General features: G+C 42.7%; 1 protein-coding gene across 7 annotated transcripts; it reads left to right on the top strand.

Moving 5' to 3' along the window:
• The first annotated feature begins 16 nt into the window (after positions 1–16).
• On the top strand, positions 17–11631 carry DHCR7 (7-dehydrocholesterol reductase). Of its 7 annotated transcripts, none has more exons than XM_075163333.1 (9): positions 873–1004; positions 1685–1766; positions 4742–4845; positions 5735–5957; positions 6691–6781; positions 7443–7656; positions 8122–8326; positions 9258–9389; positions 9997–11290. In XM_075163333.1, exons 3-9 carry the CDS (start codon positions 4748–4750, stop codon positions 10459–10461), a joined length of 1428 nt encoding a protein of 475 aa, XP_075019434.1. In that variant the 5' UTR covers positions 873–1004; positions 1685–1766; positions 4742–4747; the 3' UTR covers positions 10462–11290. The 7 variants fall into 7 exon arrangements, with proteins under 7 accessions (XP_075019436.1, XP_075019434.1, XP_075019435.1 ...); XM_075163334.1 differs by having other exon boundaries at positions 1685–1780; XM_075163337.1 differs by lacking the exons at positions 873–1004; positions 1685–1766 and adding exons at positions 1088–1186; positions 11581–11631 and having other exon boundaries at positions 9997–10235.
• Positions 11632–13570: the final 1939 nt, after the last annotated feature.

Raw genomic sequence — 13570 nt, 5'->3', positions numbered from 1 at the left:
AGGGCCGAGAATAACGGCAATGCAGCCTTAGCCCTTTTTGTTAACCCTTCAGCCTCCCAGAGGTGTGCCTCAAAACCCGTTCAGAATACGAGGGCTGAAGGTAACGGGAGCGGGATCCCGTTCTGCGCGTTATTCACGTTTCGGCACCATCAAAGCAGCTTCCAGGGTGCAAACCCCGAAGCAGCAGGGCTCTCCGGACTCCGGTCTCCTGCCTCGAGTCCCTCACGCATTTGGCCTCCTTACAGATGGGGCTGTAGGTTTATTCTATATAAATTCTTTTTTCAGCGGTCTCTCCTGCGCGGTGGCTGAATCAAGCCTCCCGAGCCCACCGCTGCCGCAGCGTGCCTGCTTTATTGGGTGTTCGTAGCCATGAACTAGGTCTTCCCACTGCAGTTAAAATCACTCTGTGCAAAGCACCCGTGGCTGTTACTTCACAGGCTCAGGCCGACCTGCCTTCACCAGCGGTGCTCGCCGCTGTACCGCGCAGGGGCGACGAGAGCAGAGCCCGCCACTCTCCCCCTGCTCGCACCGCGGAGGCTGCGGAGGCCCCGCGCCCGCCCCCTGCCGCCGCCACGCCCGCCCCCTGCCGCCGCCACGCCCGCCCCCTGCCGCCGCCACGCCCGCCCCCTGCCGCCGCCACGCCCGCCCCCTGCCGCCGCCACGCCCGCCCCCTGCCGCCGCCACGCCCGCCCCCTGCCGCCGCCACGCCCGCCCCCTGCCGCCGCCACGCCCGCCCCCTGCCGCCGCCACGCCCGCTCCGTCTCCTCACCCCATGGGTTGAGCGCGCTCCACCAATGCGGTGGGGCGGAGTGGAGGGGAGCGCGGCGGGGATTGGTCAGGGAGGCGGGGCGGGGGCGGGTTGGAGAGGCGTCGCCCTGAGGGGAGCGGCGCTGCCGCCGGTACCGGCTGAGGGCCGCGCCGCGGGCTGGGGTGGTTTCTCGGCGAGAGGAGCGCAGCTGTGGGGAGAGCGGCCCCGGACGGGCGGTGCTGGTGAGCGGCCCCTCGTAAGTTGCCCCTGCGCCGTCTACTGGGTAGCGGGCAGCGTCCGCCGGACCGGCGAGCCCGCCCGTGCGCGGGGGGCTTGGGCTCGTGGGTGCGTGCCTCCCTGAGAGCCATGTTGGACCGTGGCGAGGAGCGGAGGGGCGAAGCGGGGCTGGAAGGGAGCGTTTGCGGCGCCATCGGCTCGGTAAATGCCCCCTGACTCCGGAGGTTGTTTTTAATTTGCGGGACCCCCGCTCCCGGTAATGCTCCCCAGGGTACCCGTGTCTCGCATGAGGGGCCTGGCGTGCAGGAAGGTGCCGCCCTCCCTGCCTACGTGAGTCCGCTGAACCCCTCCTGGGCAGCCTGCTGCTCTGTTCCTCTCCTGTGCAAAACACGGGGCTCTGTGGAATATTGCACGTTAGCTAGGGATGTTCCTTTAAAATACATATTCATGAACAGCAGTCTGCCTTATTTTTGTGGGACAAAATCTAAAAGTGTTTTGCCACACTTAGACTTGATCGAGATTCTCTTCAGTAAGTCCAAAACATGCTGATGAAAAGCATCAAACACATTTATTATTATTGCTTGAAAGAACTTCATGTGAACTTTATTCTTTGAACTATGTGTTAGATATGGGGTTAGGCACCAAATGGGGAGAGCTTCCAAGTGAGTTGTGTGGTTGGCATGATTATTCCTCTAACAGTGAGCAGTGATGCAGTACTTCATCGTTAAGCCCTGAAGTTTGGAACCAGAGGAAGAGTGCATCTCTGGAGTTCTCTGTGCAGGTGATATTTGAATTGTGAGTTTTTCTTCAGGCTCTTGTTAAGAAGCTGACTAAGGGTTTAAGAAAGCAATGTTTGGGGCGTGTTTAGTAGGGTAACAGAAAGCTCGCATTTATAGCAATGAAATAGTTACTAATAGGAGTACGGTTTCAATGGGAGTCTTGATCCAGAAATGTTGGCATGTGTTAAGTGATGTGGGAATAGTTCTGAACATGAGAGGTTTTTATTGCCAGCATAGCTGTCTGTCGGACTGGGTGTGTCTGTTTAGGGGAATAGTTCTAAGCAGGCACTTCTTGTTCAAATTGCTCTGTAGAAAGGCAAAACTTGGTGGCAATTGTTGGCCTTTAAATAGGGGGGAAGCATGGATCCCATACGCAACCTATTGAATGCCAGCCTTTCTCATCTAGCCAGTTCCCAGTTTTAGTAATTGGATGATTATCCTGTTTCTGCGCTGTCTGGTAGGATTAATGATAAACTGTGTGTGGGGGGGTCTTGCACAAAATCTCGGGTGCTGCCAGCTGCAGGCAGGCTTTTTATGAGTGCTCAGCAGACTGAGCAGAGTTTTCAAATCTAGTATGCTGAGCTCTGCAAAGTAGCTGGGCTGTTTGGCTACTTAAGAGCCTAAAACAAAACTAAACACCATGAAAATTCTCAACCTAGGATTTCTTTTTTGGGTTTCTTAGAAAAGAGGCCCACTTGCTCAATAGGACTGACAAATCATGTGGAGTCCTTAGAAATATTCAAAATTTAACGGGGCAAGGTGCTGAGCAACCTGACCTAAGTTGTCCTTGCTCTCAGCAGGGGCAGATGGGGTTGGACTAAATGACTGAGCTAAATATTTGCAATTCTTGATGCTTCCTGAATAAGAGCCTTTCTATCTTGGCAAAATTCTTACCAGTGTTGTAACTGTTCCTCACAAAAATTTGCACTACTTTTGTAAAGCAAAACCAACACAAATAACTGGAGTAAGCTCCCACACTCTAATCTTGATAAAGTGGATTTCCTGTCCTGCTGCTTTCTACTTCTTGCACATGATCAATAACCTCCTCTTGAGATTGTTTCATTATTTGCTTTAGAAACCTTGTCATGGAAGTATTGATACCTGGAAAGATGTAGCCTTCTGGCTCAAATCTGAGCTCAAATCTGGCCCAAATCTAAGCCAGAAGTCTGACCGTCTTTTAAAATGCCTCTGCTGAAAGATAGGTGTGGTAGTTAGCACTTTTGGTAATTGAAAGAGTAAATAACATAAGCTTCCTGCCACCCGTGTATCTTCTTGCTTTCCTTGCTTAGGATTTCTGCCTAACTATGTTGGCAAAGGGGAGCAATTAGACTTCTTTTCAGATTACTTCTGAAAATAAACACTTTTATTGGTATGTGTTGTGTGGAGGAGATTTCTTCAGAGTAACATACTATGTATTTTGAATCTGAGGGTGGCATGTTGTCCCTGCGGCTGGGCTGATATTGTCTGAGACGTCCTTAATTTGGCACCTAGGCATCTTCCTTTTTCTTAATGTATTGGGGAGCAGCAAGAGCCTGCTGCTTCCGAAAGGGCCAGGAGCTGGGAGCTCAGGGGGGATAGCACGGCTGTGAGCAGGGGCTTGCCTGTCAGTCCCATAGTACCTCCGTGAGGTGAACAGGGCAGACGCAGAGATTATGGCCATGTTCAACCAAGAGTCCAGATAATCAGGCAGGTTGATGGTGATGAGGCAGGTCAAGCCGGGAAGTCAGACTGTAGGTCAGGGTCAGGTCCCCGATTGCCATCAGGCCTGCAGTGGTAAGGCCAAGCCAAGGCCAGGCATGGGGCCGTCAGCCCAGCTGTGGGGGACAGGGTCAGGCCTGGTGGGGGGAAGCACAGTCAGACACAGACCCAGGATGGCCAGGCAGGGCCATGGGGATGAGGCTGGGCCAGGACGTCAGCCTGTGGCTCAGGCCTGGGTTAGCAGGACCCATGGCCAGGCAGGGCAGGGCTCTGGTGGAGCTGGAGACCAGCACTCCTATGGCAGCACTGGGGCAGGGCTTGATGGCCTGGGATGGGCTGAAATGGGTATCCTGGCCCATCGGCAAGGTTGGGGAGGCCCTAGGCCAGGCCAGGAAGGGACAGTAAGGCCTGTTAGTGTCCTCGGGGCCCTGACAGTGTGTTGTATTATCACTTTTGTTTCAGTGGAAATAACTGCTAGTTTCTGGTTTGAGTTAAAACATCAAAGCCTGAAAAGGTACAAAACTAACAACGGTTAGCAAATTCCACCCTGAATAGCAAACTACAACACTTCATGTGTTTTAGAGGCTACATCTTCCCACAAGACAAAGTTTGGGAAAAATACCTTTTTTGTTTTTTTTTTGGAGGAGGGATTACCAAATGTTCAGATTATGGGATGATGATCTTTAACAAAAGAAGTATTTGGGCAGAGCAAAAGAAAGCTATAATGCATGTTCCACAGAGAGAATTAGGTGTTGCCTAGTAAGTCGTTCTCCGTTCCCACTGATTTCTGATCTAGATGAGATTATAAACTGTTGTCTTGTTTTCTTTGGTATAGCTAACATATATGGAGCAAGGGGTCTGGGGAAAAGTACCTAATTTGCCAAGGTCCAGTACAGGTAATGTTACGACAGTAGCAATTTCTCTAATTAAGAAAGTTACAGAACTTTATTTTCAGAGGTTTATAAGAACGTGGCAAAACAGTTTTTTCCCTTTGCATCTCACATGTAAGTAATTAGCCATATATTATACAATATATCTTAAAAGAAATTTCCAGTTAGCAAGAAGTTTAATGGATTACTTTGACATCAGTGTTTTGATTATGTTTTGCTGAATATAAGATTATAAGGAATTGGGAGGGATTTTTTCCTTCCTACCATCCCCCCCAAATTTCTTGTAATCAGAAGGCTATATAACTGTGTTTTGTGTTTCTGTTCTGTAGAGCCATAAGAATTACTGAGAACCAGCTGGAGTAATACCATGAATATTTTCTTTCATACAGGACATCATGGCAGCCCATCAGGAGAAAAAACCTTCTGAAGAAAGAAAACACAAAACCACCCAAAATGATACTCAAACATCTCAAGTCCAGTGGGGAAGAGCATGGTGAGAGAAGCTGATGACCCAAATTAGTCATTGTATTTCAAATTGGTTCATACTTACTCTTATAGATGCTACATTCCTTTTAAACTTCACTCTATTAATAACAGATTGTTGCATTGCCCTTCTCTTGAAAGCTCATGGTTAATGAGGTTAACAGATGCCGAAGAAGAGTTCTTCAAGATTTTTAAGATGGAGAGCTTGCCAGATGGCTTGGGTTAAAACACAGTCATCCTTGCAAAAAAGGAAAGCAAATCATAAAAATCAATAAAATTTGTAGTTCCTTCGAGGGCTGAACAAAATATTTCCTAAGATTTGGAAAAAAGGCATCCATTTGTGGTATTGCCAGCTGACGTCTCCTGCTGTAGCAAGATTTATGACTCGTACCTCTGTTCTCAGAGTTGTGCAAGTATTAGTAGAGTATTGTATTGCAACTGGAAACAGCCATGGGTGTTTATATGGCTTGCCACTAGAGACAGTGTGTGGCAGAGCCAGTTCAACTAATGGCTGTCCAAGGTCTGTCTCTTCTGTATTTCCAAGCTTTGCATAATATTCTTGTGATTCTGTTACCACTTCCAACTGGATAATCTACCAGTTATACCCATGATTGCCATCAAAAACATGGAGCTTGTAATAATAATCTGCTTTTCGGAGGGGAGATATTATCTATTCTGTTGCTATGCTCAACTAGCATAGCTTTATACCAGTTTGTGGTAAAGTATGTAATATGTGATGTTTTTATAGCTATTTGACCCAAAGAAATGTATGTGCCCTGAAAACATTTTCCATTTTCATCTGGTTAGCCTAGAAGGTCCACTGAAAAAAATGCCTGACTTAATCAAACAGCTGTTCTAACTGAAAGCTGGAAAAAAAAATGCTCTGTTTTGGATTACAGGGAGGTGGACTGGTTTTCCTTGGCAAGCATCCTTTTCCTGCTCATGTTTGCACCACTTATCGTATATTACTTCATAATGGCCTGTGACCAGTACCAGTGCTCTCTGATTGATCCACTCATTGACTTGCTCACGAGGAATAAACATCTGTCTGACATCTGGAACAAGACTCCTACACTGACCTATAGGGCTGCTGGCATCTATACTCTTTGGGTCATTTTCCAGGTATATTACTGAGTTATGATGTAGATGTGGTGGCTGGTTTTTCAAACAGCTGTTTGATTAATCCTTTTACATGAAGGACAATGGAATGTCACGCTGGCATTTACTCTTTGGGTTTTCTCACTTCCATGGCTTTTTGGAATCCAAATGAAGTTAATGCACTTGAAAAATAAATATGTAGGGAATATTCCCAAATATTCCTTGTGTGACATATTCCTTGATGTGGTTGTTAGGAAAAAGCAACTATATAACAACAATACCCTTTTGTTTTAAATTAATACACAATAATTATGTCATTAAACTAACATTGCAGAAGGGGTGATATTTTCAATAGACAGACAGTAAAAGCACATTGATGTATGAAATGTAACTTACATTTGTAAAATATCTTCAAACTTACCAAACTACTCCAGTTTTTTTCCAAGTTGGAAAACAACTTACATATAACGCAGATTAACTTCAAAATAAAAGGATAAGGACCTGAATCTAGTTACCAACTGTCCTGCCTCCCCACCAAAAAAGGATGATGCATACATGAAGTACATCTTCAGGATTGTTTAATAGTTTGGACGTATTACTAGTCTAAAATCACAACAGCTAAATCTTGCCATATTTGCTTATCCAATACTTAATTGAAACTGCCGTGTGTTATATTTGGTACGTTTATGAAAGGGATAGTGTTTTTTAGGGTTTTGTCTTGCCTGTTTTTGCTGTTAATACACTGTCTCTCTTCTAGGTGTTTTTGTATGTGTTCGTTCCTGACTTCTGCCATAAATTTCTTCCTGGATATGTAGGAGGTGTACAAGAAGGTGCTGTCACCCCTGCTGGTAAGTTCTTCCTTAGAATATATACAACCTTTTAAAATGATAGTATATCTGTACTTATAATCTTTAATAACCCGTACGTATCTGGAGGACATGTGGACATAAATGCTTTCACCTTCCTCATATGTTTACTTCAAACAAAAATAAAAGCGATCTATATCATCTTTTAGAATAAATGATAGAATTTCTATCTCTTACTGTTAGTAAAACTGTTGATATGGCAGGCACCACACCAGCAATGGAGAAATACAGATTGATAATTTTGGCACTTAAAATCAGCAGTGGACTATTGCTAGTATTTGTTAATGCATTGCACCTGCTGAAGCTAAGTTAACCCGTGAGACTTGAACGAAATGCATGATGTGAACTAAGTGTGACAAAGGGTAACTTGTTACCTTAGTCAATTTTAGGAGACTCCAAATTCACTGTTTTGTGAAGGGAGAGTAAAGGGGAAAAACTCAGCCGAACAAAGCCTGATGGTTACAGCAGAGTCTAATGAAACTTTCAGAAAAGTGCCACAAGATATTTAATTGGGAGGGTGAGAAGAGTGAGGTCATTACATGAGCCCTTGATTGAGCTTCTACATATTGTATGCATATCCATATTAATAAAAAGCTGTACTAATGCAATGTCAGTAACATAAAATTTTTTCTTCATATTTTAGGTGTAGTGAATAAGTATGAAATTAATGGACTTCAGGCTTGGATCATTACTCATGTGCTTTGGTTTGCAAATGCCTATTATTTCCACTGGTTCTCACCCACCATCATTTTTGACAACTGGATTCCTCTCCTGTGGTGTGCCAATATCCTGGGATATGCAGTTTCCACATTTGCAATGATTAAAAGCTACTTTTTACCTACCAATGCCAAAGACTGGTATGTGGTTTTCAATAATGAGAGAATACTAGGTAATCAGACATATAAATTGAATGCTGCACAGAATAATAATGACAGAATATATTTTACTAGCACAGATAGATGGGCCAATGTATGACTGTGGTTCTTTGCTTCATTAGCACCATCCTCTGTTTCATGCTCCATGTCATGTGCCTGGCAGCCTCAGTGTCACAGATACTTATTTGTCACAAATAGCGTGGATGTAAGGTTATAGTTAGACTGTTCAAAAGTGTTACCAAGGATAAATTAGGGTACCTTTGAAGCTAAAATTCATCTCTACTAATGTAATGCTTTGGTTGGATCAATTTGTGTTATCTTGCACAACATTATATGGTTTTATGATTATTATCATTACATCAAGAGAATCTGAAATGTGTAGTCAGAATAATAATTACCTGTATTTGTGTATAACTGCGTACATTTCTAATTTTTTATGCTTTCCAGCAAGTTCACTGGCAACTTCTTTTATGACTACATGATGGGGATTGAATTTAACCCTCGAATAGGAAAGTGGTTTGATTTCAAGCTGTTCTTCAATGGGCGCCCTGGTATAGTAGCCTGGACTCTAATTAACCTTTCCTATGCTGCTAAACAACAGGAGCTGTATGGTCAAGTAACCAACTCCATGATTCTTGTCAATGTCCTTCAGGTAAATTCAGAGGAGGAAAATAAGAAAGCAATTTGGAAATAAGCTATTATTAAATTAGAAAAAACTCCTTGCATTGAAATTGAACTTAAACAATTTTTCCTGGCCTGAACAACCTCATTCAGTGATGATGCACTGGGACTTGCTTCTTTGGTCAATTGTATTCATTTCTTTGGACACTTGTATTCATTCAGAGCGCCACTGTGAATACTCTGCTGTGCTCATTCAGAGTGCCACCAGTGGCATGGCTATGTCTGCACCAGCAGATTTCAGTGTAAACTTAAATTAAGAGATACTTTTCTGAGCCTATGTTCTGGAAACAGGCATAGCCTGATACTGAATCCAAAGAGAACAATGACAAATTCCGTGGCTTTAGTTGAAGCAAGATTGGGCAGGGTTTTTTTTGAGGGCAGCACTGCACCTAACTTTTTTGTGTGCGCGTGAGACATGCAGAACTACAGATCTCTCCACACCTAAAAACAGCCAGTCAGGTGCTGTGCTTTCTACTGAAGAGACCCCAAAGTAATAAGTACAGATAATAGTTTGGATTTATTTATTGATATGTGTAAATAGGAGCCAGCTCAATAAAAGTTCTATTCCCTTTCTCTATATGCATAAGACTCTTCAAGCTGAAGAGAGGTAGGGGTGGTCAAATGTGAGTATGCTTCCTAAGTGTGTGTCCTTACAGTAGCACAGTTGCCTTAGTTATCTTGGTTAATATTGCTTTTCATTAGTTATTATTGCTTTATCTATATAGATGCAGTATATTTGTGTGATATGTTCCTCAATACCCTATTTTTGAGGTGTCAAAATAAAAACACGAGTCAGTTTTGAGATCTTATCACAAGACAGCACAGAAAAATTAGGCTGATGCTGTTAAACAGGATAACTGGTGACAGTGCTCTGTTATTAATGTGAAACTGTTCTGTTTCAGGGTATTTATGTTTTGGACTTCTTCTGGAATGAAGCCTGGTATTTGAAAACCATTGATATCTGCCATGATCATTTTGGATGGTATTTGGGCTGGGGAGACTGTGTTTGGTTGCCTTACCTCTATACGTTGCAGGTAAAAATGTGGTAGAATACGTGTTTGGGCTAAAAGGAAAGAAACTTTCCAGAAACACTCTCCCCAGCAGGTTGATTTGTATCCTAAATTGTTTCTAGACAGTTTGAATACTGAGTAACCATTACAACATCCTTTGTAACAATTCACTTGTAGGAAGGCTTAGTGTCCCTCTATGGAATTGACCTCTTTTCCTCTCCTCCCCTTCATTTGTGCCCTTTTCTGTCACTGTCTATTGTGTCTGTATATTTTTCTAAATCCTTTCAGTCTCTTTTTGTAGTCCTGCACATTGAGGGTTTTTTGGTGGATGGTGGTTTGTTTTGGTTTTTTGGTGTTTTTTTTTTTTTTTTCTTGTGTCCTGGTTTGTCTGCATCTTTGCAACTTCTCTCTTCTTGTTCCACCTAAGAAATGCAATTTTGGGGAGAGAAAGAGAGAAAGAAAATGTAGGATGCAGATTTTCTGAAAATTTTCCACGGTTTTACTGGCAGGGTGGGTTTTCCTATTCTTTCTACTCATCTGTTCTGGGTCACTGTAGGTCAAGAAATTAGTCTGGCATCCTGAGCATATATTTAAAATAAATCACTGATTGTCTCTTTTTTCTGCTCCCCAGGGTTTGTATTTGGTTTACCACCCTGTCCAGCTGTGCACAGCTAATGCCATAGGGATCTTGATGTTGGGCTTGATCGGCTATTACATCTTCAGAATGACCAACCACCAGAAGGACCTCTTCCGTCGTACAAATGGCAACTGCAAGATATGGGGGAAGAAACCAGAGTATATTGAGTGCTCCTACATGTCTGTGGATGGGACCAAGTACTACAGCAAACTGATGACCTCAGGGTTCTGGGGGTGGGCACGCCATTTTAACTACACAGGAGATTTGATGGGCTCCCTGGCCTATTGCATGACTTGTGGGTTTGAACACATCTTGCCTTACTTCTACATTGTTTATATGACTATTCTGCTAACCCACCGTTGCATTAGGGATGAACACCGTTGTTTCAGCAAATATGGGAAGGACTGGAAGCGCTACACTGCTGCAGTGCCTTACCGACTCATACCAGGAATATTTTAAGGCTAACACAGAATCCAGGGGAAAGAAAAAAGAAACTTTTTTTTTTTGGAGGTGAAGAGAGTTTATCCACATAGTTAAACTAACAAAAACACTTTGTGAAGGACACTCATGCGGTTCTGTAGCAGAAAAGATGGCTGGACAGTAATCCTTGCTGTACTGAAGAAACATGCAGGCAGACTGTATTTAAAGTAAAAGAAATGAGGCACTGAAATGGCCTGGGTTTTTTTAGAAGACTCTCTTACCTGGAATTGGTTTTGGTTTTTTTTTCCTTCCCCTCTCAAAATTAACTTGGAATTAAAGAAAAGTTGCATGTCTTGAGACTCCTGAAATCTCCCAAAGATGGGAGGAAGCCTTACCCTGCAGAGTAGCAGGGTTCTGGAACCAGTTTCAGTGACTTGGAAAATAATTGTGAGATCTCTTTATGAAAGAAATTGTATGATGTGGTTGCTTGTGACAGTCATAACCTACAGTCAGTAACTCCCCAAAGGAGGTTTTATTGTTTATTGCTTTTCAAGAGGTTAACTGGGGAAATACTGAACTGATCCTAAACTGGTGCGTGGGAAGACACTTGTAATCTAATACAAATGTTTGTGAAAGCTGGTATAAATTGGTATAGGTCAAAAGTTATGTTAGTTGACAGCACCTGAGAATATGGTGCATTACCAACTGGGTACTATTTTGATATTGAAACCAAACTTGCTTTGTGAAGGTACTGAGCATACATTGATTTCTTTAGTGTGGGTAGAAAACTTGGTTCTTTACCGTTTGTGTAAAATCTTATTTGTAAAAATTTACGAAATAAATGCTTCGTTTGAAGACAAGTGAAAAATACTGCTGATTTTCCATTCAGCTATTTCTTTTCTTGTTATGTAGTTATCTTTCAAAGTTACCAGATTCAAAAGGAGCTCTTCAAAGAGTGTAATTCCAAGAACTGGTTCAAGAATGCATAAAGAAGAAACAAATAAAAAGAAAGAGGAATCATAGTATTAACCACGCATCTTGTAACGAGCTTGGTAGTTATGTTCAATCTAAAAGACTCAATATTTTTTTATTTTTACACACAAATATACAGTTAGTTTTCACAGAAAGTAGATAACTCTGTAAATTGGTTTTTTGTAGGAGCCGACGAATGCACTGATCTTCATGGCAGATTTGAATGAGGTGTGTTGGTGAGTATGTGTTTTGGTTTTGTTGCTGTACTCCCTGAAAGGATGGTTTTGGCAGGAGAAAAAGGTTCTCTCCAAACCTAGAAAACAAATGTATCTTGTAGTTTAGTTTTGTTTCAGAGCTGGATGTACAAGCACGTATAGAGATGCCGCCTTAGAGAAAGTTCTTCTAAACCTAATTGTAGCACCAGCACTATCTGTAGACCTCAGAACTATTTTATCACCATTTTGCAGGTAACAATTTCAGTACATTAGTGTTGTTAATAACAGTGTTTTCATGGGGCTGGGAGTAGCCATATCTGACAATTTCCACTCTGAAATCCCAAAGCATTCCCACGGAATAAAAAGCATGTCTGGTAACCAAATGGCTGGTTACAAGCTTCATAATTTGTATATTTTATATATACAAATATAATAGACATGTCTTTATATTGCCAGATACTGCTTAAAATCTTTAAGCACGCTGAATTGATGGTGCAATTGGCAGTACTGAACTTCATAGAAGCATTCATAGTTTCAGTTATATTGAAGGTCACAGTTCAACCTTTCTGTCTGTGACACAGTTCTGCACTGACCTTTATCATATAGGTAGGTGTCCTAAGGCTTGTGTGTTGCTTTAAGGATTGTTAGCATCTTGGATAATTAATACAGTGGAATAAGAGTTCGTATAAAACCTAGACATCAAAAGGTCATTGTAACTCACCTTCCTACAGCTCCTGATTTCATTTGAACTTCCAGTTCGGAGGGGGCAACACCATTTTCTTGTCCGTTGGAAGTAAAAAGCAGAATCCCTTCTCTGTAGCACCCAGTACAAAATGCTGCAGCTATGTGTCTGGAAACAGCTGTTCGTAGGAAGTGGGCTGTCTCAATTTAATGATGCTTTTAAACATGTTTGTATCTGTAAACTTGTATAGATGCAGTAGCCAGTTCAAAATGGTGCCTTGGGAGGAGGAATGATGGCCATAATAATGGCACGCTCACTGGCAATAGATGCATTGTTGTGGTAGAACATTTGAGCTTTGCACTCCTATGAATGAAGAGGACTTTTAATACAAATACTGAAAGGTGGGAATGGGGGGAAATCAATGGCGATTGCCTTTACTGAAAATATATAGCCCAATACCTTAACAGTTTACCAAGGGGCAATGCTTATAAAATGGTTGATTTGCAAGAACTCTGTTCAGAGGAAGGGAGAATTGATGTGTGGGCTTTTAGTACTGTTGGACCCCATCAGTTGCTGGCACTGCATTGCTTTAGGCTGCCCCTGACTTTGCTGGAGTAATTGGAAAGTTTCTTTGCTCAGCTTCCCTAAGGCCCCATACTTGTATCCTTTTCTTACGTAGCCTTGGAAATTCCACTGACAGTTTGCTGTTAATGCCAAGGCTATTTAAATATTGCAAGATAATCTGGACTCTAAATCACAGTAGCCTTGCACAGCACAGTATGCTCCCTTCTTTTCACTGATAAATCCTGCATGATTAGTGGAAGGAATTGCCCATTTAAGACCAATAAAAATATCAGCACTTTAAAAATAAAATTGGGGAAATTTGAAGCAAAATGGCAGTATTGTGAGTAATGGGAGCATTATGCATTCAAATGCTTCTTTTAGGCAATTTCTGTTACATCTAATACTACTCAAAGGATTTTCTGTATTGTCTGACATTGGAGCATGGAAGCACTTTTTTCTGTTTCTTTGATGCAGACTGCTACTCCTGCTGAGAACACTTTACCCTGCAGATAGCCTAGCTGCTGCAAGTGAGAACTCTTCGTTGGCCAGATTGTTAAATGCATGGTAGGAAGCAAATAGTCACGAGGTTTTTCAAGCAAGAGGCCATCACGGGGCTAAACTCGCATCCTATTTGTTGTAAGGATGACAGTTTCTGCTCTTCAGGCTTGCCTGCTGTCCATACAGATCTTCATTTTTGTTCCATCTGTGTGGTGTA

The sequence above is a fragment of the Calonectris borealis genome, chromosome 14 (genome assembly GCF_964195595.1).
Source record: "Calonectris borealis chromosome 14, bCalBor7.hap1.2, whole genome shotgun sequence".
NCBI lineage: Eukaryota > Metazoa > Chordata > Aves > Procellariiformes > Procellariidae > Calonectris > Calonectris borealis.
Note: the sequence above shows the minus strand (reverse complement) of the source record. Positions and strands in the feature narration are given on the sequence as shown.